General features: G+C 36.4%; 2 protein-coding genes across 7 annotated transcripts in view; one reads left to right on the top strand and one right to left on the bottom strand.

Annotated features, from left to right (window-relative positions):
* Nucleotides 1–414: 414 nt before the first annotated feature.
* On the bottom strand, nt 415–26,977 carry POLK (DNA polymerase kappa). Of its 5 annotated transcripts, none has more exons than XM_032214056.1 (16): nt 26,807–26,977; nt 21,754–21,905; nt 19,644–19,815; nt 18,090–18,209; nt 16,511–16,663; nt 13,502–13,633; nt 12,020–12,164; nt 10,483–10,719; nt 6,701–6,825; nt 5,949–6,115; nt 5,354–5,386; nt 4,008–4,101; nt 2,847–3,018; nt 1,486–2,322; nt 638–689; nt 415–528 (listed from the first exon to the last, which is right to left on the bottom strand). In XM_032214056.1, the coding sequence occupies exons 3-16, from the start codon at nt 19,776–19,778 to the stop codon at nt 444–446; spliced, it is 2,487 nt and encodes an 828-aa protein (XP_032069947.1). In that variant the 5' UTR covers nt 19,779–19,815; nt 21,754–21,905; nt 26,807–26,977; the 3' UTR covers nt 415–443. The 5 variants fall into 5 exon arrangements, with proteins under 5 accessions (XP_032069947.1, XP_032069946.1, XP_032069950.1 ...); XM_032214055.1 differs by lacking the exon at nt 26,807–26,977 and adding an exon at nt 25,908–26,049; XM_032214059.1 differs by lacking the exon at nt 26,807–26,977 and adding an exon at nt 25,908–26,049 and having other exon boundaries at nt 13,514–13,633.
* The window catches only part of CERT1 (ceramide transporter 1), a 67,853-nt gene continuing 66,935 nt past the window's right edge, over nt 26,244–27,161 (top strand). For both annotated transcript variants that reach the window (XM_032214061.1, XM_032214060.1), the window contains exon 1: nt 26,244–26,688. In XM_032214061.1, the coding sequence (XP_032069952.1) occupies nt 26,593–26,688 (96 nt within the window). In that variant the 5' untranslated portion in view covers nt 26,244–26,592. The remainder of the gene's footprint in view (nt 26,689–27,161) is intronic.

The raw sequence follows: 27,161 nt of genomic DNA, 5'->3' as shown, positions 1-27,161 counted from the left end.
ATTTAACAACAGTTGCAGTATCCCAAGGTCACATGATTACCATTAATTTTTAAATAAAATCATTTTTTTTCCCTTTCCCTTCTTATGTAAGAGTTGTGAAGATAACAGCCATTACCATCATGTTATTCAAAGAACTGGCTTTTAAAAGTGCTTAACATTCCTTAATAAATAACAATATGCTTATCAGTTTTAAATGCCAACTTCCATACATTTCATGCATTATTTAAAATATGAGGTTGCACTTCCAAAATAAAATGATGGGTTAGCTGATGCAAAATCATATATATGCAATATACATAAGTAATGCAATCTATAACTTTATATAATTATATTTTATATAATTCTTTAAAGTTACATAATTTATACATAATACATAAAGTCCAAGTGACATATTTTATTCTAAGCCTCAGTACCATAACAATAATTAAATTAATTCATTGTGTTCATTTGAAAAATGATTCTATGGTGCACTTAGGATTGCTTGACTTGACTTTTTTGGATGTTGACTGGGGAATTATTGTTCCAGATCTGAAAAGAAAAAGAACACGTATTACTAAATAGTCACAACAACAAAATGTTTTGACATTAATATATTCTAAATATTCAAATATTCTATTAAAACTCCCTCAGAGCTTACCTTTTTGTTCCTGCTGAAAGGTGTGTGTTATATTGTCCTCTATCTAAGATTTCTGGAGGGAAAAATACTTAACATTTTTAAACTGAAAGCAAAAATGTATTTCAGTAGAATTATGATTAACAAATGGGAATTAACAAAAACATCTACTATTGTTTTCTTTTCCTCCTCCACAGAAATTGTTCATAAACTGTTCATAAACTTATATAAAGCGGGACTTTTCTATAGTTATTTTATTCTTTCCCCCCTAGCCAAGGTGGCGCAGTGGTTAAATGCAGCACTGCAGGCTACTGCTAGATCAGCAGGTCAGCGGTTCAAATCTCACCGGCTCAGGGTTGACTCAGCCTTCCATCCTTCCGAGGTGGGTAAAATGAGGACCCAGATTGTTGGGAGCAATATGCTGACTCTCTGTAAACCGCTTAGAGAGGCCTGAAAGGCCTATGAAGCGGTATATAAGTCTACTGCTATTGCTATTGCTATTGATATCATTTTTGCTTGGGTAGGAAAAATAAATATTTGCCCTTCTAACAATTATGCAGATAGTCTATACTTCCAATAACAAATGAGCTATATAGGACAGAGTGTTGCATAGCTCCTGTGCATAATCTGTGTATGACAAGAACCCAGCAATGTTTGTTTCCTGCATTTAAAAATTAAATTATTACAATTGACAAAATACCTTTTATCTTTCTACAGAAAGAAACATCAGCCACTTTCTACACAAAATTGAGAAACAGTCAACTCCTTTATAGAAACCTCATAGAAATTTGTGTTCTGCACTTTGTTTAACATTCCAAAAAGATGAGTTTTCAAGTTTTTATTTAAATGATTGGTAAAAGGCTCACCGTTACCTGATTTTTCTGTCAACTGTTCGATAATGCCTTTGTTTAAACAAATATCCACGTGCCTATTGAACAAGGCAAGATCATTTGTTTTTTGTTCTATGTTGCAAACTGGACAAACAAAAACATTTTCATTAATGCCAGAAAAACTTTGCAAATTACTTCCTGAACAATTTGACTCTTCTTTATCTATTAACAAGGCTTCTTTATCTATTAAAAAATCATCCTTAGCATGCATTTCAGATACCGAAGCATTAGAAGGACCACATCCATTCTCATTCTGTTTATGAACTAGGCATTTAGATGAAACATCTTTGCTATTTGCAGAACCACAATCGGCTATATTGGTTGACTGTTCATTCACTGGTGGTTTACTTATTTTAATTTGTATCTCTTCTTTTTTTTCCATATCCACAGGAGGATCATTTTTCCATGATTTGCTATTATCAATAATTTCTGCATTTTCTTTTTCTTTTGTTCCACTAAGGCACATATCAATATGTCTATTAAATGTTTCTAAAGTGCTATCTTGCTGCTCCTCAAAGCAAATAGGGCAAATAAAGATCTGATGTTCCTCATCCTTTCTTTGATCTCCTGAAGCTATTGTTGACATTGTATTTTGTAGACTCTTCTTGTTTGAAGTTTCATTTAAAAATACCCCTTGATTGGTTTGTTGTCGTGTAGCTCTCTTTTTATTGAAAAAGCTTTCTCCTTCAGATGCTTTTGGGAAAATGTTGACAGCTTTCTTAAAGGCACAGGCTTGTTTTCCTGGTCCTAAGAAATTAACAATGCTCTTCTGATGGTATTTTTTTTCTTCTTCAGTTAAAAAACCTGATGCTCTTACACCTGAATATGACAGACAATCCACAAAAAGATAAGTGTTTAAAAATATAATCGAAACAACAAATGCTGAATTGCAGTCTGCTTCACATAGACATATATAGGAATGATTCCCCAATGGAACAACCTACCCTAGAAGTATCATGGTAGCAATGGAGACAGAGAGAAACACATTTTTACCCATTCAGTTTCACATGCTTAAATTTGGATAAAAACTAAGTAATGAGGCAATATGTGAAGCACCAATTGATAATAGGAAAGTGTTAAGAATACAATTGTTTTTTGAAGGAGACAGTAAAGGATGATATTTTAAATGTATATTCTAACAATTAATAGTGAAGAAATACTGATTTGAGGAACTATCAGTAACCATTTAATTGTAAAGGTATAATAGAAGCGTATAAGAACAAAGTTTAATAGCAATTGCTTATTCTTATTGATCAAAGCTTTCATTTCACTCAAATAACTAGCAATAACTGGCATAATCATGCAAGCCATTAATCAGCATAATTATATGAAATGATATTTACCCATTAATCTTAAACGTAGAGGTTCTGGGGCCACAATCTCCATTTCTGATTTAAGTAAATCTTTAGCAATAGCAAATATTTCATCTTCAGTAGAAACTGCACAAAGTACTGTATTAGCTCTTGTTTTCACTTCAAAGTTCACGTTCTTCAGTTTTAAAGTTATGGTTCTAGCCTATTAAAAACAACAGATAATTTTTATGAAGCTTCTACATTCTGAAATACAGAAATTGTATCTTATCTTCATTATTTCTTTATATTTAAGACTGTTAAGCAACTTTATTTTAATGTCTCGTTTTGTTCAGTTCAAATCTTACAAAAATTCTCTGCACTCTGATTCATCATATGCAATCATGTCCAAAAAAATGAAAGCCAGAGCAGATCTATACAAACAGAAACAGACTTAATTTTTAATGCTCAACTAGAATTTTTGGTAAAAACAAATAGAAAAAAAGAGTGTGAGGCTTTTTTTTTTAGTTGAGAAGTGAACTTCCAAGAGAGTTAAGTCATTTTTGCAATACTAGTTCCCTTTCCTTCTATTTATTTTCAGTTGCTTATTTGGCAACACCGCTTTTTTTATAAGTTTCATCATTCAAGAAATAAATCTCCATGTTCTTGCATAGAAATACTGCAACTTACCGTAAACTGAGTCCAAACCATTGCTTCATTTAACATTTCTCCTGAATTTCAATGAAATATTTTGCAGCTAGGAATTAAACCTCAGAAATCAACACTGAAAATTTGCCAAATGTCTACCAATGATCTATAGCCCTTATAGCTCTTGGTGGGAAGTGTCTTGCAGTAAGGGTGAAGAGGAAGATCAGCTCAATGAAGGAGAATGGGGGCCATATACTATTTTTATTAATAGGCAGTCCATTCATAAGTATATGTTCTGGCTTATATATAAATTTAAGTTAAAGAAAGTTAAAGTTAAAGTTCCTAAGTTAACCTTAGGAACTGAACTCATTTTTAACCCAGTGACTGCCTGCAAATCTAACAAATCATCTTCACCCTCAGCATAAATTCTGTTCTATCTAAATTCCTACGACCAAGAGGAATGCAGAGAAATAAAAAGTATTTCCCACCAAAACAATACACCAATAAATATAGAAGATCTGATGGTTAATAAACAGGAGAAATTACAGAAGGTATAAAGTTACCTACTTTAAGTCCTTCCTTTGTCAAATCCTGAGCAAGATCACTGCAGAGTTCTTGACATAACCTGTATTGTTCTGATGCACTTATTTCATTAAACGTCCTGCCAAGAGAGAAGAAAACCTCAGCATGTTCTGTCCTTGAGAGATTATCCAAGCAAGTTTAAACTAAGCAGAAAATATTTGCAAAATCTATTGAACAATACCTAAATACAAAAACAGTTCTTTAAATCCACTGCCTCATTAAAAATGAATGTTTCAGCTTGCAATAGATGCTACATACTTACTACACAAAAATTAAAAACCACAATATGATTTCATGTGTCTGTTATGGTAAATATCAAAAGGAAGTTAAGCTTTGGGACAAATGTAACAATCCAGCTTCCATTTAATAGTGGAGGTCAGATTTACAATTGGATTTAATTTGCACTAAAGTTAGACACTGGTTTTACAATTATTTCAATCGGATCTAATTATAAAAAAATAGTCTTGATCCAGTTTAAATCTTTTAATGTATTAAAAATACCCAATAATGACTTTTTTTAATTAAAAAAAAACCTAGACAACGAAAAATAAATTTTGGTTCTTTGGAGATCCAATATTTAATTCTACTTGAAGGAATTATTCATTGAATAAAGTTCTGCTCATAAAGCTTCTTAGGGGTTGGGTCAAGAGAACAATCACAATTTCTTGGTATCTTCTCCACTATTTCAGAGGATTACCTAACACTCAGATTTTCAAAGGGTATAGACAACTTATTAAGGAAGAGAAATCAATGAAAATCAAATCTTCCTCTGTCTGGATCAGTTGAACTTTTCTCCTGTATCAGAAGCCTGTCACTGATGGAAGCAGCATATCTAGACATGGAGGGAAAATTCTATTTTTATCTTAGGTCTTCTTGGCACAGTCACAATAATTATATTTGGTATTACTATTCTAATAGGAAGAAAGATTTCTAGAAGAATGTCTCAAAAGAGATTCAGTTACATACCGTAATTTTTATTTCCAAAGAATCAGTATCTCTTTTACATGATGGGAAAAGTGTGCTGGTACCAGTATTTGGATTAATTGTCTATTATCTTTATATGGACAGACTTTTAGCTGCTTTTATGGTTTTTCTACTTACGAATGCTTCTTCTGTTTATGAATGTTGGGCAATGAATACACTTAAATAATAAATAAATGAACAAACAAATAAGCTAAACCATAATTCAGGTAACACCAAACTTTATTTGGTAAACTTTTGGCATTGTATTGGTGTTTTTTGCATCATGGGGGAAAAAAACCCGACAAAGTATATTTAAATGCAAGAGGTGAGATGTTTATACTTGATATACCATACATTTGAGTACATACCTTTCTGTACTCATACTTTTTCTTTCCCCGTCCCTTAAAAAAAAAGAAAAAATGTTCAAGAGTGCTAAATTTCAAAGGTTACTTCCCAATAAAGTAAGTGTCAAATTTTATGAGCAGTCACATATGCATCATGGAGGAAAAAAAAGCAATGGAAAAATAATTATTCAAAATTAGACAAAAACAGTGGTCTGAAAAAAGGATAAAGCAAAGGTAAGAAATATTAGTAAATGTCATCATTTTATGTAATTATTCGATATCACTCTGTCTTTATAAGAAAGTTTATCTTTTGTTAGTACGTGATGGAACTGAATTTACTCAACAATTTCAAAATAGTTTTCAATATTGAAAATTGAAGTACTTCACTGAATATATTTTAAAGTTACAAATATATGTGATCTATTTTAGGCTTAAAGATCTTGGGAGAGTTGAAGGAAAGCCCTAAGATTCTGAAATTCTACTGGGAATTAGAATAAAAACTAGGCTAGATTACTGATAAACTTGAATAATAGTTATTAATTTCATGTGAAATGCAACCAATTAATGAAATATTTAGAAAACTAGTAAAATAAGGATAAGTACATTTTGTATAAAATACCTTTCCAAATGTGTGGAACCCAAACCAAGAGAGATTTCAAGAAAATTATGGCTGGATGTTTCAGAAAATAGAAGAGAAATCAGAGCCCTCTGCTGGTACAGTTCTGTGCAGGTCTCTATTTCCAAAGCCTTTAGCATCTTCTCTGTTACTTTTCCTATGCCTGGTACCTAAATGAGAATGAATTATATACCAGTGAAACAGGAAGTTTTAATGTGAAATTTTAATTTTAACAGTTTCAATATATATCCCGTTGTCATCTATTATTAACAATCACCTTGGAAACTGAGCGTTTTTTAAAGTAACAGAAATTATTACATAACTTGGTAAACTGCTGCACATAACTGGTGAATTTGTTGTATTGTATGCATTGACATATGTAAGTAAGGCACTATGTGACAGTAACTGATTTTTTGACCAGTTGTTAGAGCGGTCATTAAGCAAATCATAACAGTCATTACATGAAATGTAGTTGTAAATCTTAATCCACCCTCCCGAAAGGGCATTTTTTTGCTGGCAACTAGCAGATAATCACAAATCATGGTTATGTGACCACAGGACACTACAACCAGTTGTAAATATGAGCTGATTATTAACTGTCCAAAATGCAGTCACATGACCATAGAGGGCAGTATAATATTTTACAGTGGCAGAAATAGAAGATAAAATGTTGATAAGAAAATTAAGACACCAACACTATTTCCTGTATACAACATTCATAAAAGTAGTAACATTAAATAAATCATTTTTTTCACCTTTCTAATAGCTAAATTTTTGATGAAGTCCATCACAGCATCTCTTTCTGGAGGGATTCTATATTGGCCATTAGGTTTATTTTTATCACTGCACATTTTTGCCAACATCATGTTTGGAGCAATGCCTACAATCAAACGGGGAAAAAAATCAAATAGAAACAAAAAAGAATTATCACTTTCCAGCTTCAATTACATATTATGTAAGAGACGAAGTAATCCAGATTTGAGATGAAAGCTGAGTATAAAGAATATATTTGTGGCAGTGTCATGGGTGCCATCAAAACATAAGTATTATGGGTGCCCAATCCTAAAGTGGCTCCATAATAGATACCATTCCACAAAATGCTATTTCACAGGGAGATAAATATAAAAAATATAATACTTTTTGGTTATGCAAAGTAGAGGCTAGGTTACCAAACTGTCATATCTATATCTCATTCAGTATTCCATGTTAATATGAGGTCACAATATCAGTCATAATATTGGATAGTTCTGTTATATTTTGGCCAGTATACCACAAACACAACCAATACCTAGTTTTATCTCAAGTGTGCTAAAACAATGTAAGCTAATATCTCTAGAATAGAAACTTTCCAAGGCAACATTTTGTCACCTGCCTCTTATCAACTATGAATGTGGGTTAAATTAAAAAATGAGTGACCAGTATGAAAGCAGTAAAATGAGTGATTTGATCATATAGACCAGGGCTTTTCAAACTTGGCAACTTTAGGAAGTGCGTACTTCAACACAAAACACTAATATAGATATTATGAGGATTAAAACGAGAAACAAATATATGCAGGATGACTCAATGAACTGAAACAAATGGATGACTGCAATGGGATGGAGTTTGAAAGATTCTCCTAAAAGCAAGGCTCATTTGCATGGACAGAAAACAGTGAAGAATAATGAATAGTATAAATCTTCCTCTCAATTTCTTTATCTTACTATGTCTTAATCTTTTTTCAACATTTTGTATAATTCCATCATATCTTTTTTAAGGTACAGTGACTAGAACTATACACAATATTTCAAATGCACACACACCACTGATTTTTATAAATGTGTTAATATATTGGCATTTCTATTTTTAATACCATTTCTAATCTCTAACATGAATGGATGCACACTCTGTTGACACCTTGATGAAACTGTTTAGCACTACCACAAAATCTCTTTCCTTATCAGTCACTGCTGCTCTGATCCCATTTAGTTTGCATGAATAATAAGGATTTTGAGCACCAATTGCACTTTCCTATCTAAGTTATTTATCAACTTCCAGGTGCAAAACTTGCTTCTTGCCTTCTCTGGTTTAAGTTTAATAAACCTAACCTAACCTGGTCTCAAGCTCCCAAAAACTGCTTCTTTGGGTAAAGACCTGCCTGGACTGAAAGAAGAAAATCACTGAGCAAAAAGGAAAAGAGGGAAATTATCTCATTTACTTTCCCTTGACTTCATTTGCCAAGTTCTTCTTTCCTGCAATCTTATTTAACTTCATCTGAACAGGCCATTGCAGGCCTTTCTAGATACAGTCTCTGAGCTATGCTTGGATAATATTCAGCTTCATTATTTATTTGCTTTACATTAAAATGTATGCTATTTAAATAGCATTGCCTCTCATGGGGTGTTTATCACTTTTCATTTTAAGTATTTTTGTTTGTGTTAGCTCTTAATCATATCCATTGACAGAATAGCAAATCTATAATTTCAGACCAATTCAGACTGATTTCCAGACTTCTGTTATTCCAGAAGATAGAAAAGCTGAAAAAAATTAAAGAGTAATGTGTTCTTCTTTACTGAAAGAATTTAAGCAGAAGTTGAACAGCTGTCATGGATTTGGATGACTTCCAAAGTTTCTTTCAACATTACATTGCTTAGCTTTTTAGAGGACCATTAGTTATTAGTGTTTCCCAAGATACAGTCTTCTATAACTAGTTTTTATTTTTGTATTCCTAACTTTTCTAGTATGAAACAATTGAATCCTATACAAAGGACCATCTCCCCCCCCCCCCTCCGCGCCAAAAGGTAACCAGCTATTATTTGGCCATTATCTAATTGCTGGTTTCAAATTTTGCCTACAAACAATGTAAGAGCAAACGTCTTTCTCTTAATTATTATAGATCTCTTACTAAATATATACAGTACATTCACATCCTTTGATTACACCCAAATTATTATATTTATTCAGAAAAAAATCAGGGCTAATTCTTACTAATATCTGAGTCACTGTCACTAATTGCAGCCAGCTTCCAGATAAAAATCAAGGCAATAGATATAATTTATGTTGAAGAGAACGTAGGTGGAAAGATTAAGTGAGTAACTAATTGAGGGAGTAAGTGTTAACAATCTTTGGTTGTGGCCCAATGCAGTAGTGAATGGGAGAATATTTGAATAATATCAATGAAAATTACATAATTGCAACTTTGTTAGTTATGAACATAACATTCCAGGTATAAAATCTTCTTTCCCCCCAAACAACACTGTAAAACAACCTGATTAAAAAACAACGTAATAGGGAGAATCAGTCTGAAAGCAATTTCATTGTCGTAAGCAAATGCACAAATTCTATGAATGATGGAGTCCAGAGTAATAATTTAATGGTCAGTATTTGCACTGGGACCAAGACAATGCACATATCCAATAAATTGTACAACCTTATATAGACAGGAGCCACATAAATGAAATAATCTCACGATACCATAGGAATCCCATAACGGAAAGATTTTTTCTTACCCTTGAACCAGTTTTGGAGGTCCTCAACACACCATTTGCACACCTTATGAGGTGCCCAAACTTTATCTTGATCTCCAATTTTTAGTCCAAAGTATGCAAAGTATACTTTTTTCACAAAGTCTGTAATATTCTGCTGTTGCTTCAACACTGTATATTCACCACAGATGAAACAGAAACTGTCCAGCGAATTAATAGACTTTTGCGGAGCCATAACATAACGGTTGAAGAATGACCAGCTAGCATGAATTGCAATGAAAAAGTATGAACAGCCTAGAACCAAGAACCTGATGATGATTCGTGCACAAGTCTGACATGCAGGAGAGCAGCTCTGTGACTGTACATGAGACGTCACAGTGCTGGCCACGCCCCCTACACTGACCAGAGATGCTGCTATCTGCCCTGTGTCTCCTTCCCACTGGATTCTTCAGGAAAGATTAACCCTTTCTACCATTAGAAGCACAGACTTAAAACTTGCTTAGTTTATGTATATATTGCTGACCATCAGATTTACAGTGCTATATTTTTTTTACATAACTCAGAGAAACCCTTTAAGGTTTTTTGGCATTTTATATCTTAAATACACTTATGTGAATTAATTAATAGTAATTTGGACTTTAAATTTGGTTAAAAACCCATAATATAAAAAAATACCAAAAATTTAAAAAATTGATAGATTTGAAGACAATTTTGCATGTTGTGGCAAATCATGACATCTAGGAGTTTTTTCAAAACTTATTTTCTGTAAGCCGCCCGGAGTCCTTTGGGATTGGGCGGCCTATAAATTTATTAAATCAAATAAAAATCAAATCAAATAAAAATTTTATTTGTTTTCAGCACACCAAAATACATTGAAATTTGATGAAAATAATCAAACAGCTTTTTAGTCGCAGACCTGTGAATTATTCAGCTTTGCACTTTTTGACTGATATGATATGGCTGGATACAGCAGCAAAGAATCACAGATACAACTCTATATATTTTATGAACACACAGTAAATCAGAATTATTCTAGAATTGTCAGTGTTTTAAATAATAAAAAATGTATTTACCAGCGCTAGCAGTCATCCCAGTTTTTTGTTGAATTCTCAAACGAATTTCATTTACAACTTCCTCAGCTGATGTTTCCAAGACAACTGACTTTAACTGAACACTTGACTGTTGACATTGCTGTTCTTCTAAGGGCAAAGATGGCTGAATAGTCTGCTTATCAATCAGAGTGTCACTGTCAAACAATACTGGTGAACAGGAATGCACATCTTCACTCAAGTTTGATTCATTTTGTTTTCCTTGTGTTTTTTTAAAAAAAGTAAAAATCAGAATATCATAAGCAAAACAGTCATTTCAAATTCTTTTGTAAAGCTAATAACAGAAATAGCTTTAGACCATGGGTCCTAAACCCCTGAGCAAGGACTGGTACCAGTCCATGGTCTGTTTTAAACTGGGCTGCACACCTGGAAGTGAGCGGCAGATGAGCAAGCAAAACTAAAACCATTCCCCCACCCTCCCCGGTTCATTGAAAAAATTGCTTTTCATGAAACTGGACCCTGGTGGCTAAAAGGTTGGAGTCTGCTGCTTTAGACTTCAAAAGCACTTATTTGGCAAGATTGTTGCATATATTGCTTTTAGAAAAGGCAGTATTCTCATTGTTACTGCTGCAGGGTCATGTACCGTGGAGGAAAAAAAAGCCATGATGGTACAGTGGTTAGAATGCAATATTGAAGACTAACTCTTGCTGACTGCCAGCAGTTCGATCCCGACCAGCTCAAGGTTGACTCAGCCTTCCATCCTTCCAAGGTCGGTAAAATGAGGAGCCAAATTGTCAGGGGCAATATGCTGACTCTGTAAACTGCTTAGGGAGGACTATAAAGCACTATGAAGTGGCATATAAGTCTCGATCAGGAGTGTCAAACTGGGGCATGCAGGGCAGATGTGTCACATGCAGGCCAGCCCCACCCAGGTCCACAAAGGGAAAAAAAGTCACGATACATCACATGACGGCAACGTGATGCAGTGAGTTTGACAGCTGTGGTCTAGATGCTATTGCTATTTATATGCTTTTAAGGTATTCCTTCACACAGATGAATGGCACGTTGACAGAACTAAAAATTGGCACTGAAAAAAACAATGCATCTCTCTACATGTTATACATACTGTATGTGTACAACTGTATATATCAAGATGACCAAAGAACTCAATGGTATAAAGCAATCTAAAATCATAGTAAAATATTAAGTTTTTTAGGATTTTCTGCTTAAGGTGAGTAAATAAAAAATCCAGTTTAGGATCACAATTCTTTTCCTTGACCAAATCACTGGCCCAAGTTAACAACCAGCACTGGAGAACCTTCTCCCGTTGCAATGAGGACTGTTAACATTTAATACGTGTTCAGAATACACTTAAAATTGTGGATTAAGATCTTTATCACTAGCTTTTGCCTTGACATGAAATTAATTCAAAATAATCATGAAAACAAATATTAAAACTTATTCATAAATATTCATGCGTCAGTTTCAGGTTTACTACATCACAGAAATAAAAGCAACAGAACATTTTATTCTGACCTGGTAACTCCTGATAATTACATACCATTTAGACCTAACCTGGATGTATTGAGATGTTTTCTTTGAGAGCAGTGGTTCCGTTCTTCTAAGTACTCTGTTATGTTCAAGTAGGCTTCATCCAGGCCCATGGGCATGAATTGAGGATCATATTCAGCTAGTATTTCCCTAACCTTCAGAAATATAAATATAAAGTTGCCCTATTATTTTCTCATGTTTTAAAGATATACCATGCATCTAATCAGTACAGCTAGTCCTTGACTTACGACCACATTTTGCTTCATGTTATGACCTTTCTTGCTACAGTTGTCAAGTGAATCACTGCCGTTGATAAATTAGTAAAGTGGTTATTAAGTGAATTTGGCTTCCCCATTGACTTTGCTTGTGAGAAGGTGCCAAAAGGTTAATTGTATGACCACGGAACCTAGCAACGGGAATAAGTATGAACTAGTTGCTAAGCATCTGAATTTTGATCCCATGACCATGGGGATGTTGCAACCGTCATATGTGTAAAAAATGGTCATAACTCACTTTTTTCAGTGCCATTGTAACTTTTAAAGGTCACTAAATGAACTGTTGTAAGTCAAGGACTACCTGTATCAGCACCATAACATTTGGCATACATCATGGATCGATCTTATATCAGGGAGGAAGGTCAATTATTGAAGAGTATTTTTGATTCCATTGCCTGTTAACTATAGCATCTTGATCAAATTTCACTGAAGTTATGCTATTAACAAGAAAAACTTGTTCTCAGTGTAATAAAATGAGGGATCTAATAAAAAACTGGATAGTTAAAATATTTTAAGACAGAAACGTCTCCCTATGAGACGTTCAAACTGGCTGCTCCCAGGGATGGGTATCTCAGTTATTTTATTTTGTCTCATCCTTTTAACAGCAAGTAATAAAACAGACTGTATTTCTTAATGATGCTAAAGATACACTATGGGAATGCATACTCCTAGTTCAGTGCTACAAAGATATGCACACAATTTTTATGAGATGTCAGAACTATGAACCATAATAAACTTGATGTCAGAGTGAAGATTGACCAGTAATGTTTTGGGTATCAGCATATTAAAATGGACTGAAATTCTATGTCACTTCAAATCAGAAAGTGTCTGTTTCTTTTTGCAGGTAAGAAATTCATAGCAGTGATGATGTAGCCATTACTATTAACAGAAGGTGACTTAACTCAATACTAAGACACAAGTCCCCAAAATGACAGAATGATCTCAGTCTGAATGCAGAGCAAACTAATAATATGGTTCAATCACTCATGAACAAGAAGTATTATTATTCTCTGGAAACCTATAACAACTTGTTAGCATAATACAAACATGAAAAAAATCCACAACATCCAACCACATAATTTATTAATTATGGGAAACAAAGTTAATAGTATATGGAATAACGGGAAAAGTGTAACCATTTTTAATTTTAGGTGAACTGCAGACAAATGAAAATAATTAAACTAATATACATTCAGCTATGCAAACGTATCACATACCTGTTTACTTACTTCTTCATATTTCTTAAAGTTTAATGGTACTATAGTAAGATGTGGACAAAGTTTCTTTGCAATAAATCCAGGCATAGCTGCACGTACCCCATATCTTCTAGCATGGTAATTTGAAGTGGACTTAAAAAAGACAAAACCATGAATTTTTTTTAACCAAAAAAGCTTTTTAAAATGGATTGTATTACAACTAGATTACAAAGCTGTTAGGAAAACTTAATAATTAATTCAAGTACTACTTAAACATGGGAATTAGCTTCTACTGTGAAATCAACTCTGATTAGAAAAGCATTCCATTTTAAAGAGACTCTGTTTTAAAGATGGGGGGGATTGATGATGTGATTGAAGGGATGCTCATATTTGCAGATTACAACAAGCTGGGTGGAACTGATAAAACTTCACAATTTAGAAGGATCTTGTGGGACTTGAGCATCAGACCCTATCCCAATGGTAAGATGCAGTTCAGTGGTAAAGAAAGTAAGGTCATGCACTTAGGCAGGAAAAACCAAATGCACAGGTACAGAATAGGCAGCACTTGGCTCAACAGTAGTGTCAAAAGAAGGATCTAGGTGTCCTAGTGGGCTACCACTTGGATATGAACCAGCAGTGTGTGCTACAGCTACAGAAAAGCAAATATGGTCCAAAACTGCTTCACAATCACGTGAAATGATAGTACCGCTTTATACCACACTTGCGATACCAACGTTGGAATATTGCATCCAGTTTTGGTCATGACAGTACAAAAAAGATTCTGTGATCCTGGAAAGAGTACAGAGAAGAGCAACAAAGATGACAAGGGGTCTGAAGACCATCTCTTACATTATAATATATACTTTTCACCCCATATTTCATCTCTTACTAAAAACAAAATCCCAAAACCTCATCATTCATTCCTTATCAGCAACAGTTCAGTAAAGGATGCTAGATATTATCTACCTTGATTATTTCTCAAAAAGTTGTTCAAGAGTTCAACAGATGAGTTTTGTTCATCCAGGAAAAAAAAAGTGATCAAGATAAATAATATCCAGCATCCCTTACTGAACTGTTGCTGATAAGGAACAAATAATGAGATTTTTGGATTTTGGATGTGTGTGTGTGTGTGTGTGTATTTGGTTTAGTAGTTTTGTATTTCTTTTAGGCAATGAAACATTAACCAACATCAGGCCCAGAGAACCAAGGAGGACATGTAGTGATTCTTCCAAGCTCAGTACATTATTCCATACCTACCTACAGAATCTTCCCAAACTAAAACAAACTAAAACATCTGCATCTATCATATACTCCAAGAACTATTAGGAGAGGGCTGTTTTCACCCTCTTTTCCAAAAAAATATCTGGACTGAGCTGCCTTTCATTCCTCTGGAATGCAGCCCCTCCCTTCTGGGAATTCAGACTATTACATTCCATCACAACCAGTTTCACTTGTACATTTTTCAATATCCTTTTCACTGCTTGTCACATTTATATCCACAAATCAACTTCAAACATAACTAGAATAGCTTGTTTTTCTTTTGTTACTTCTTTAACACTCCATCTATCATTGATATCCAATAATTTCAAAGAAATTTATAAATTTCCACCTGAAAACTCAATGTTATGATATTTTGTTCCATTCTTTGTACTCTTTGTTACTCTCTAGTTCCATCTTGTGCCCAACCTTCAAAACCCCATTGTATCTTGTTTTGACATAAAAAACCCTAACAAGTAGAATTTTCCACCAGAACAGTTATTCTATTTAATTTAAATTATAGTTCTAAGTGCTCTTCATGCAAATATCAAATATTCAATTCCCAGCTCTTTAAGGGAGGGTAGGGAAATCTCCCAGGAAACTGCTAGAACAGTGTAAATAGTTCTAGAGCAGTGGTGGGTTTCAAAAATTGTTCGAACCTACTCTGTGGGTGTGGCCTCCTTTGTGGGAGTGGCTTGCCACCCATGAGACCGGATGGGAGTGGCTTGCCGCCCATGTGACCGGATATGAAGATGCCGACGACACTTGTCAGAACCACCTTAAATTACCTCACACACAGCACTGGCATGCATAAGAATATGATGTAAACTTGTTTTTTAAAAGGCATCTTTGGTTTGCGTTAAAACAACTTCAACACACGCAATGTTCTGATTGCACCAGAAACGCAATAGTCATCCTTACCTTTCACAGAGGCACTGAGTTTTATAAATATGAGCATGACAGTGTAGAATAATCATATCCAAGGACCAGTGGTGGGTTTCAAAAATTTCTGGAACCTCTTCTGTAGGTGTGGCCTGCTTTCCAGATCCACTGGTGGAACCTCTTTTAACCGGTTCGGTAGATTTGACGAACCAGTTCTACCGAATAGGTGCGAACTGTAGGAACCCACCTCTGTTCTAGAGTCACATTAGAGCTGGGATGTCAAACTTAAGGCCTGGGGGCCAATTCCGGCCCATGGGGTGCTTAGATATGGCCTGTGGAGACACCCTGGAAACAGCAAAGGAGTGGCCTGCAGTGCCTCTGCTAGAGAAAATGGAGCTCAGGAGGACCACACGTGGCCCTCCCGAGCTCCTTTTTTATTGGCAAAGGTTGCAGGAGGCCATCACAGCAGAAAACAGAACTCGGGAGCCTATTTTTGCTGGCAGAGCACTCGGGCCACCACAAGCAGCCCCGACATGAGTGATGTCGAGCTGGCCACACCCACCCTGACCACGGCCACCCATCCCCCAGAGGTCAAAACACAACCCTGAATGAAATCAAGTTTGACCCTGCACTAATGACACAAACCATATTTGTGCTACCATGTTGTAAGTTAAACCAAAGAACTATTTTACTTAAAACTGTAGCACCAAGCGATGAACAAGAACAGGAAAGGCAAAATATTAATCTAAAGAAAACATTTTTACAGAATTTGCAAAAATAATTTTTATTTTGCTTCCCTATTAACACACATTTAGAAATAAGGAACTTGTATACAATGAAGTCATATCTGTGTTTTCTATGCAAGCATGTAAATGGTGCATTTCTTCTTACCAGCATACTCAGTGAACCCACTGCTATGGGCTTGTCCCTTAATTCAGGATTGTCTCTCATTTCTACAGCTGCATAAAAGGCATCCATGTCAATGTGTACAATAGTACAACTAAGGTCACGATTCTGATCCAATTCCATTGCAAGTTTATCCATCTGTTTACAAATAGATATACAAAACTAAAAAAAGACAGAGGCTTTTCTCTTACCCAAAGTTGGATACGTTTATAAAATAACTACAAATTACTTCAGAATTGTTTCATACAGTATATACATATACATATACATACATACATACATACATACATACATACATACATATATATATATATATATATATATATATAGTATCAACACTAATTTTTAATTTGTATCCTTAGTAACAGAAATCCTCACATGAACCAACCATGATATGGATCATTTCAAAAAGGCTCTAAACTAATTTGCTGTGGCATAAGAAAGTGGCATGTTTAATGCAGTAATTATGCTGTGATTATCTTTATGGCTCTCCTGGTTAATTTGTTTAATGTCCTCAATGCTGTTCTTTGTATGAGTAAACAAGAACTAAATGTAACTCACATGAAGCTCTACTATAATCACAATTAACTGCTACCAAGCTCTTTTTCCAAGAGCTTTTTGTCTTTTGGAATACTATATAATTGATGAAAATATACATCTTCCCATCACTGATGTAGAAACATCCAACATTTAATTTCAAAATAATATAACATTTTTACATACACAGGATACTAGTAAAACCCACCATAATCATATAGTTTTGAGAAACTGCCCACATACTTCTTGGAAACATTGGAGCTATATTTAAAACCAGCACCACAGTTATGTGAATAAAGTGTTGTACAGAAATATAAAAGCTTCTGGGGCTTTAAAAGTTGACAGTTAGGAGCCCCAGAAACACTAGTTGAAGCACCACAACAGAAAGCCAGAGCTCCTAGAGTTCAGACCAGGGATCAGCAACCCGCAGTTCTGGAGCTGCATGTGGCTCTTTCATCCCTCTGCTGTGGCTCCCTGTCACCAGTCGGCACCACAATTTTGAGAGGAGCTTCTGGGTTTTTTGGGGGGGAGGGAGCAGGGCACGCCAGGAGACTCTATAGCAAGGGACAGGTTTTCTGGTGAGCTCCACAATTGATAAGGCTTTTGGTTAGAACAGGTAAAGGAAGAGGACGCCGCGCTAGGACATTCTATGGAGGGGAAACCAGACTTCCAGTCAGCTCCAGAATTGAATGGGAGGCTTCCGGTTAGGACCTTTGTGTCTCTTTGAGTGTTTAAGGTTGCTAACTCCTGATTTAGACAAAGAAGATTGGCAGGATTCAGTAAGTCACAAACCAAAGTGACTTACATTGACTTAAATAGCAAACCTTACATTGAAGTTTATCTTAACAGCATGCTAATATGTGAGGCTGGCATCATGGACTTCCTTTATATTCTAAGCCCTAAGATATACTAGTTATTTCAGATTAAATCAAGCAAACCTATGCAGAATGGAATTAAGTTAAATGGAATAAACGTTCCACGTTTTTTCTTAATTGGCTGGTCTTTTTAAGATCTTTAGTGAAATTACCTGCAATTGTGCTTTCAAAATCTGTTGTTCTGTAATTTTACTTTTTAGTTTCAGCATTTTTTCAATCCGTTTATTAACCTGTTGGTCTTTCTTAAGTTCATTTTCATAAAATCTAGAACCCTGCCAAGAGATTAAAATTATTTAAGCCAGATACAACTCAATTTAATTATATTTACATTATGAAGATTATTAGAAAAGCACCTACAAAGGACTTTGACCTCCAAGTTTGTTATATGAATTAGTAAACTGGCATTCCTTAGAGAAGGTGGCCCATGGACCAGATGTCTCACATGCAGGCCACGCCCACCCTAGCTCCACAAAGGCAAAAACTATTGAGATATGTCGCGATACGTCACATGACGTGACCAAGTTTGACATTCCTGCCTTAGAGCATAGAAGAAAATAGGAATCACCAAATAACAAATCAAATAGGTACACTGAACTGTGTCAGAATTATATAGTATTTAGACATATAAATATTTTGTGCAATATTTTGGTTAAGACATTTCATACCACTGTATTTTTAAGAGTATAAGACGCACCGGAGTATAAGACGCACCAAGGTTTTGAAGAGGCAAATAAAAAAAAGTAGGTGGGTAGATAGAGGGATAGAGAGGGAGAGGAAGAGAGAGAAATACCGTAGGTAGGGGAGAAAGAGAGAGTTAGGTAAGTAGGTAGATAAAGGAATAGAGAAAGAGAGAGAGAGAGTGGGTAGGTAGGTAGGTAAGTAGGTAGGTAGGAAGAGGGATAATGAGAGAGAAATAGAACGAGACAGAGAGAAAGAAATACAGTAGATAGGTAGGGGAGAGAGAGAGATTAGGTAGGTTGGTAGGTAGAGCGCTAGAGAGAGAGAGAGAAATAGAGAGAGAGAAATACAGTAGATAGGTAGGGAGAGAGAGTAGTTAGGTAGGTAGGTAGAGAAAGGGAGAAAGGGAGAGAGAGAGAGAGAAAGAGAGAGAGAGAGAGAAAGAGAAATACCGTAGATAGATAGGGAGAGAGAGAGTAGTTTGGTAGGTAGGTAGAGAAAGGGATAGAGAAAGAGAGAGAGAGAGAGAGAAATACAGACGTGGCTACACAAAGATTTGAACTCAGTCCTTGAGCAGCAAGCTGAAATTAACCCATGCTTGGACACCCCCGCAGAGCCTAGAGAACGACCATTCAGGTAAGCCAACGGTCATTTTATTACTGTATTTTTGTACCAATATTTAGGTACTGACCAGAAGATTGCAGTCTTAAATCAATTATTTAAATTGTTCCACTGATTCTGAAGGATACTGAAATACACTATTATTAGTTTTGTCTAAAGTTGGCTGGGTATATAAATTAAAATATGATTGTTCTTGAATATAAGCTTATTACTATAGTGTAAAATATGATATGAAGCAAACTTGTGTAGTAATGTGCAGTAACTATATCAACTTAATTTTAACATTAATTGTAATGACCATGCCTATTATCTATACCATGTTGGTAGATACCCTACATTTTTTACTGAATAAAGCCAATGTGAATATACAACCTTTGTTCATTTTTAAAAAACTGATATAAACAAACCTTGGAGGCTTCCATTATGATTTTGTTGATCTTCTCTTTATTCAGCCCTTGCATTCCAGCTTTGTTATCATTAAGACCCATCCTAAGAAGTAACCCTTCTCTAGAAGAGGCATTATCTTGGTCTGCATTTTCCATTGTACAACCCCAGGCAAACAGTTTCTCAGTTATTACCCTGAAAAAGAAAAACTGCATATTTTAGACTCTATTGCTGACAGTCTCACATCATCATAACAGAATTATCTACACATGCACCCAACGTTACATTATTTTTTTAACAACAGAAATATATTCAGTTGGGAACCTGGGAAAATCTTATTTTCATTTACTATCTTTTATTAATTTATCTTAGTAATTGCAATATTATTTGCCAAACAAGTGGAAAGTAGCAATATTTTTGGTTAAATTATCTTCAGATAGATATGAAGCCAGCAGAACTAGGAGGCTTTAGAATTTTCTCTTATAACTAGAAGGTTTAATGTTGGAATTTTTGTTGTTGTTTTAATCACATGTATATAATAAATATGTTTATAATGATTTGTAAATAAAAAAAATAAAAACAATAAGAGGACATAGAACCAGTATCAATAACAATATCAATAGCATAACTTTAGTCATGAACGCAAACTAAATGATCTTGGGCCAGTCACACTCTCTCCCCAACCAACATCACAGAGTTGTTGTTGGAAAAATAAAAGGCATGAATGTTGGATATGTTCACTGTCATGAGTTATTTGTAAAAATAAAGGTGAAATACAAATAAATAAATAAAAAATTGCCATCATATATATAGTTTCTAAATATAGAAAATTACAATTCAACCAAAACTACTTCATGTCTATTGCGTTTGTCGAGTATCTTTTTGGAAAGATGGATTCACCTAATTGAAATGTAGTCCCCAAAATATGATATAGGTAGTCCTTGACTTATTAACAGTTTGTTTACTGACGTTCAAAGTTACAACTGCATTGAAAAATGTGACTTCTGACCATTTTTCACAGTTACGATCTTTGTAGCATCCCCATGATCATGTGATCAAAATTCAGATGCTTGGCAAATGGTTCATATTTATGACAGTTGCTGTGTCCCAGGGTCATGTGATCACCTTTTGTGACTGTCTGATAAGCAAAATCAATGTGGAAGTCAGCTTCACTTAACAACCAGGGTTACTAATTTATCAACTGCAGTGATTCACTTAACAACTGTGGCAAGAAAGGTCATAAAATGGGGCAAAACTCACTTAACAAATGTCTCACTTAACAACAGAAATTTTGAGCTCAATTGTGGTCATGTCAAGGACTACCTGTATTAATATATGGCCACTTGGTGTCTTTCTTTTGGACAGAAATTATTTCAAACATTATAGGAAATATATAGGCAGATGATGACACTGGTATTGCATAATTTTATGGCTGTTTAAAAAATAATAGTGCAAGACCGTCAGGGTACCAATTCTCTGTTACACAATAATCTGGATAATCTGTAAATTTGAAAAATAAAACCCACCATATAGTCTTATTTCGGCGTATATTTAGACACCTGGACTGCAACATTAATTTACATAATTGATTTCATTATTTTAAATCACAAGGCAAAATGACTTAAATGATAGTTTACAGGAAGTCCTCATTTAGTGACCACACTTGGAACCGGCAACTCGGTTGATAGGATTAATTATTATTTCAAGTTATTTATTCTGCTGAATTATTTTATTTTTCAGATACATTATATTCTTCACAATGATGATCTTTTCCTAAGGACTCTGAGTTTTAATAAAATGCTGAAGCTGTAATGAAAGATGTTTTGTCCCACTTTACAAAGACTAACTATTCCAAGAATTTAGGCATGAGTCCACAAGCACCTCATACCATATAATCCTCTTGCACTATTGGACCTTTTCTTTCTATCACTGGAACTTTGCAATTTAGAAGAGTCATGTTAGAACATATTTTTTTGTTAGTTTTGTTAGTTTCAACCTCCTGCTGCTCCAGGAGATACAGAAAAAATATTTTGTGATTAGCTTGCCTGTGTTAAAAGGTTTACGAGGCTTGCTTTATCTTAGGCTTTAACTTATTATAATAATTGTGTAGCCTTTTTTTTAGTGCAATCATACCTGTGATTTGATTAAGCAGAAATCCCAACAACAATTTGCATGAAATAGCCCAAAACTTTAATGTCAGATTGACATTTATCTGGGCTAGTATTTTTCATTCATGACTGTTCATTTTTACTGCATCACATCTGACACCACTTGGAATTAGAATCCTTTGAAGACACGAAAAATAAAGTTAAGTTCACGTCTGAAAATAATAAAATAAATGAATGTTCTGCTATAAGGAACAATGAAGTTGGATTGTTTAAATAAGATGACTAAGAAAGCATCAAGAAACAATGCAATTGTAATTTGAGAGCCGAGAAATAGCCATAGCAGTCACCTGCTTTTTGAACAAGAGATGTGAGTGCAGGTGGAAGCCCCAAATTGCACACCAACGCTGACCGTAGAAATGCATAAAGGTAGTCCTTGACTTACAACAGTTCATTTAGTAACTGTTCAAAAATACAACATCACTAAAAAAGTGACTTATGACCATTTTTCAGTTACAACCTTTGCCGCATCCCCATGATCATGTGATCAAAATTCAGATGCTTGGCAACAGGTTCATATTTATGACCTGTGTCCCAAAGTCATGTGATCCCCTTTTATGACCTTCTGACAAGCAAAGTCAATGGGGAAACCAGATTGACTTAACAACCAGGTTATTAACTGCAGCAATTCACTTAATAACTGAAGCAAGAAAGGTCGTAAAATGGGGCAAAACTTACTTCACAACAGAAACATTGGTCTCAATTGTGGTTGTAACTTGAGGACTACCTGTAGTCAGGCAGAGTTAATAATAGAAAATTTCCAAATCAAAACAAAACCTTTGTTATACTCAGTGACCCTCAAAATCTTCAGAATCAGGTGGCCTTAAAACCCAGAGCCACTAACTAGTCTTGCCATGATTGAACTAAAGCCTATCCTATCCAAACCCCCATACTCTCTGGGAACCGGGAAAGATCCTAGTGGCATCATTTTTCTTGGCCTAGGGCCGTGATGGCGAACCTGTGGCATGCATGCCAGAGGTGGTAGGCAGAGCCCTCTCTGTGTGCATGTGCGCCATTGCCAGCTGCTCTTCTGGGTTCTGTTGCACGCATGCCCACTGACCAGCTGATCCGGCGTGCCAGCTGCTCTCTTCTGGGTTCTGGCACACACATGCATGCTGGCCAGCTGGTCTTTGTGTGAAGACCAACTGTCTGACCAGCTGCTCTCTTCTGGGTTCTCGCACTCTGGCACGTGCGCACTGCAGTTTCAGCACTTGTTGCCGAAAAGGTTAACCATCACTGGCCTAGGGGAATACAAATGGCTATCATCAATGATCTCATATTGCAGCCATGTCATCCGATTATTTTATCTAGCAGTTTCATGTAGATGTTAAATAAGAGTGGGGAGAGGGGAAGAGTCCTAAGGCAGAACCAGCTTCAGGGAAAGGAGGAAAATCAGTCTAATGCTACATTTTCTACTCCCAATTCCTGAAATGGGCCAGAAAAATATCACGATCAATGGCAGTGGAGACTGCTGGCTAATTGTATTAAGTCTTCTGTAATGTTTATTTGCAGTTACACAGTAGATAAGAACATTTCAAATTAAATAGAAACATAAATCTTTAAAGTATGCAGATTTCATCCTATGTAATCTTTTAAGCGTGTTAACTGAAACTAATGCTATTGACTTTGAAACCCTAACATAAACAATATATCTGCAGTTGGAAATATTTTTTTCTTTGTGGCCAAAGCTATTGGAGCATTGTTCCATGATGGATTGCAGTTTTCAGAGAAACTGCACCATCTCCTGAAACTTAATTTAACTCATCCAACTTGTTTTCTACCTACCTCACCAATTCCCTAAAGGCAGGAATGAACACTTTCAAACCAACTTGCCAATATCTTTAAGAGATTTATCAAATGCAGCCAGACACAGAATGGATATTTTAGGCAACTGCTGAAGCACGAACAAAACCGAGATCAATAAGGAAGAAAAAGAGAAGGAAAAGGATAAGATGTTGCAAGGGATAAAAATGATTGAAGATAATTGCAGCAGCACAAAAAATATAATTGTTATTTACTCCCTCAGAATCTGTAGTCAAACCACATCACATTAGTTCTTCCTAAAACAAGACATTTTCATTTTTTGGTTTTTTACATATAAATAAGAACTACCTTGCTGGAATGAGATCAAGAGCTGATATAGTTCCTACCCTCCATTTTCAATTATGTCTGTAATGGCCATGGTCAAATTCAGTGCCCACCCCTAACTTTTACAGCACTAGGAACCAGTTCTGTGGAGGCCAGTTTTTCCAGAGGGGGGAGGGGGCTTCATTCCTTGCATGGCCCAGTTCCTGGCAAACTGCAGACCAGTGCCGGTCTACATCCAGGTTTTTTTTTTTACTAAAACTACTCATATATGACATGTTATGGTATGGCTTTGGGAAGCATTCAAAGGATCTATTTTACAAAGCACTAGTTGACTGAACCGCCACTCCTGAAATCTTAAAGCAACTATATACAGCTACTTTGAAAGATATTTTTGTTGTTTGTATAGACCTTCCATTAGCATTAGCTGCTGGATACACATGCAATTTCTTTTGAATCAGCCAATCAGCCAATAAATCCTTTAAATAATGTTGAAACAACATTGATTATGTATAAATAGCCCGCAACTTACAGCAAAGATCTGAATTTTGATAATGTGACCGTGGGGAGCCTGCAATGGTCATGTGAAAAAAATGTTATAAATCACTTTTTTCAGTGCCATTGTAATCTGTAACTTTGAACAGTCACTAAAGGAATTGTTGTAAGTTGAGGCCTATCTGTACTTAAGCAACCATCAATGAATTCTGAAAAGTATCTCTCTGGAATTTTTTTCACGGGCTCTGTGGCTACATAGCTATACAGTCTCAACTGTATTGTGCTTTTGCAAAATTTTAAAATCTTTCAACAGGCCAGAGGCCTATGAATTATGATTCACTCATTGGTAATAGATCACTCTTACGATCATGATCAAGTTGCGTTCTATTCTTTTCCCCAATGAATTGTTGGTCTTATTTACAGTTTGCTTATTTTTATTATCTTATGGTCCTTAAACTAAAATAAACTGCCTAGAATTGCCTGTGTTTCAGAAGGCATACATGCTGATTGAATACAGGCCACAGCTGAAGACTGAGAATGGGAGGTCTTCAGAGTACTTTTATTTAGCTCTAACAAGCCCAATAAGATTTTCAAGGGAGAAAAATAGCTTAGATTTTCACATATTTCACAGGGGTTGTAATTTCATTGCAGTAAGTTTTGGACGTTGTGCCTGGCAGTACCAGTCAGATAAGCCTTGTGCTTTATCCGTAACACACTGATGACAAAGTATTTGTGAAAAGACAGCTACTGCAACAAGAGGCATTATGTATCGTTACTCTCCATTAACCATGTGTGCTCTGCACCAAAGTTATCAGTAGAACCTTAAGCTATAGATCAAAAGGATTTATGATTTCTATTTAATAACAGAAAGCAAATTTATGTTACCTAAATAAGTCTTACGGTAATGAGGACAGCTTTGGGGTGAAAGAACTGTTTCAATTGTAAACATATGGTGTTTCTACAAGATTCCATTTTATGAATCTGTCTGATTTAAACTAATTCTACAATCTGAAGTATGTTCAACGTCTAGTCCAAGCCAAAACGTCCATAACACACAAAAGTAGCCAGAGCATCAACACATTAACCCTAAATCAACTTCTGTGACTCGCAGTATAGCAAGGGTAACATTATCTTTTATCGATTTCAGATGTTTTATAAGCCCTGATAAGTTCAAAAACGAACTTTTCCTCTTGAATAAATTCGCATTAGGTTGCAATTTCGACTCCCTCTGTTTGGAACTAGCAACACAGGTAGCTTTCCCTCCCTCCCCGTTTCATATATTTCCAGATCTACAATGCTTCCACCAAGTAATTCATCAACTAGTTGTTTCAGCTACGAAAAAAAAGCAAAATGCTCGTTGCCTTTCTTTCGCGTTAAGCGTGTATATGAAAGAGTGGTGCAAGAATGTAAATCATCCCCTTTAGGAGGATGGCGTAGTAGGGGAAATCTAAAACCCATGCAAAGGTGGTTAAAAAAAAAACCTCCCACACAACCAGTTCCTTCCTAATGACATATAACGCAGCCATAAGTTCCCCAACACACCTCAGTCCCAAGAAGCTTCACCAGCCCCCGTTTCCGCAATAATTAAGTCGCATCAAGATGGCGACCAATTGTGTTTTCAAAAAAAGAGACAGAGAGAAAAGAAGCGACACCGGTACTTTGCGGAAGCAAACCCAACGCAACAAACCAGGAAACCCTGGAGAATTCAAGGGGGGACGTTTAACGCCGGCCGCCTCGCCCGCTTTCCCAGGAGGCGGTGCGCCGCCAAACACCTTCAATCGACTACAACTCCCAGTATGCTCTCGTCCTAAAGGATTACTCCGTCTGGTGAGAAGCGTTAAAAGGGCTTGGCAAAAAAAAAAAAAAGGGAGGGGTAGCGAGAAAGATGGCGGCGGAGGTAGTAGTACTAGTTGCAACAACCGCCGCCACAAGCTTGATGTGAGTGTGGGGAAGGGGAAGAGGCGCGTTCGGCTCCGCGGAAAGGCTGCTTGCTCATGGTCAGGGCTACCGGCGTGCGCGGAAGGGTGTGGGGCAGCTGGGCGAGCTGCTGTGCCGGCGGTGGCCAGAAGGGGACCGAGCGACGGAAGGGCTCTGGAAGGTGGCTTAGGCTGGGGCGACGTAGCAACAGTAGCGGCTCCGGAGCAGCGAAGCGTCTTAAAGCAGGTAGAGAGCGAGAGCTCCGGTGGTCTCGGCGTTCCGGCGAAAGAGCGGAGAGGGAAGTGCCTCCATGTCGGACAACCAAAGCTGGCATTCCTCCGGCTCAGAAGAAGATCCCGAGACAGAGTCGGGGGCGCCTGTTGAGCTCTGTGGAATCCTCAGCAAGGTAATAATAATGTTTATTATTTTTAAAAAGCCCCTTCGTTTCGTTTCCCCGCCGCTGTGGCTCCTCGGGCTCGGCTTGGACGACCGTCTCTGCCTTAGGGAGCTCCACTTTGCCTTACCTGAGCTGCTGGGGGGGGCAGTTTCTCTCCCCCCCCAATGGTGGGGGGGTTGTGAAGGCATTTAGGGGCCAGGGCGGCACCTTCCGCGAAAGAAGCTCTGGCAGGCAACGGAGAGAGCCTGACGTTGAGTCACCTCGCGGGTGCCCACCGCCCGGGGGCGGCGCCGGCCTGCTGTCGGACTGCTTCCTAGTCCACGGGAGGTCCCCGCACGTTTCCTCCGCCGCCCACCTCCGGAGCCCGGGGTGTGTATGTAAAATATGTATAATGCAAGTATGTATTGGGATGAAGCGCTTCGTCGCCGCCGCGGTCGAGAAAAAAAAAGACGCCGAGGATCTTTTATCCGAAGAGGGGCTGC

The sequence above is a fragment of the Thamnophis elegans genome, chromosome 3 (assembly GCF_009769535.1).
Source record: "Thamnophis elegans isolate rThaEle1 chromosome 3, rThaEle1.pri, whole genome shotgun sequence".
Lineage (NCBI taxonomy): Eukaryota > Metazoa > Chordata > Lepidosauria > Squamata > Colubridae > Thamnophis > Thamnophis elegans.
This window is presented reverse-complemented; position numbering and strand designations above follow the sequence as displayed.

Excerpts from the sequence above, each read along its gene's own strand:
- POLK (XM_032214056.1), bottom strand. The coding sequence starts at position 19,778 with ATGGAAAATGCAGACCAAGATAATGCCTCTTCTAGAGAAGGGTTACTT. Across the intron at positions 4,102-5,353 it reads AAAAGTATGAGTACAGAAAG|GACGTTTAATGAAATAAGTG; the intron begins GTATGTACTCAA and ends CTCTCTTGGCAG. Across the intron at positions 690-1,485 it reads ACAGTTGACAGAAAAATCAG|AAATCTTAGATAGAGGACAA; the intron begins GTAACGGTGAGC and ends TTTTCCCTCCAG.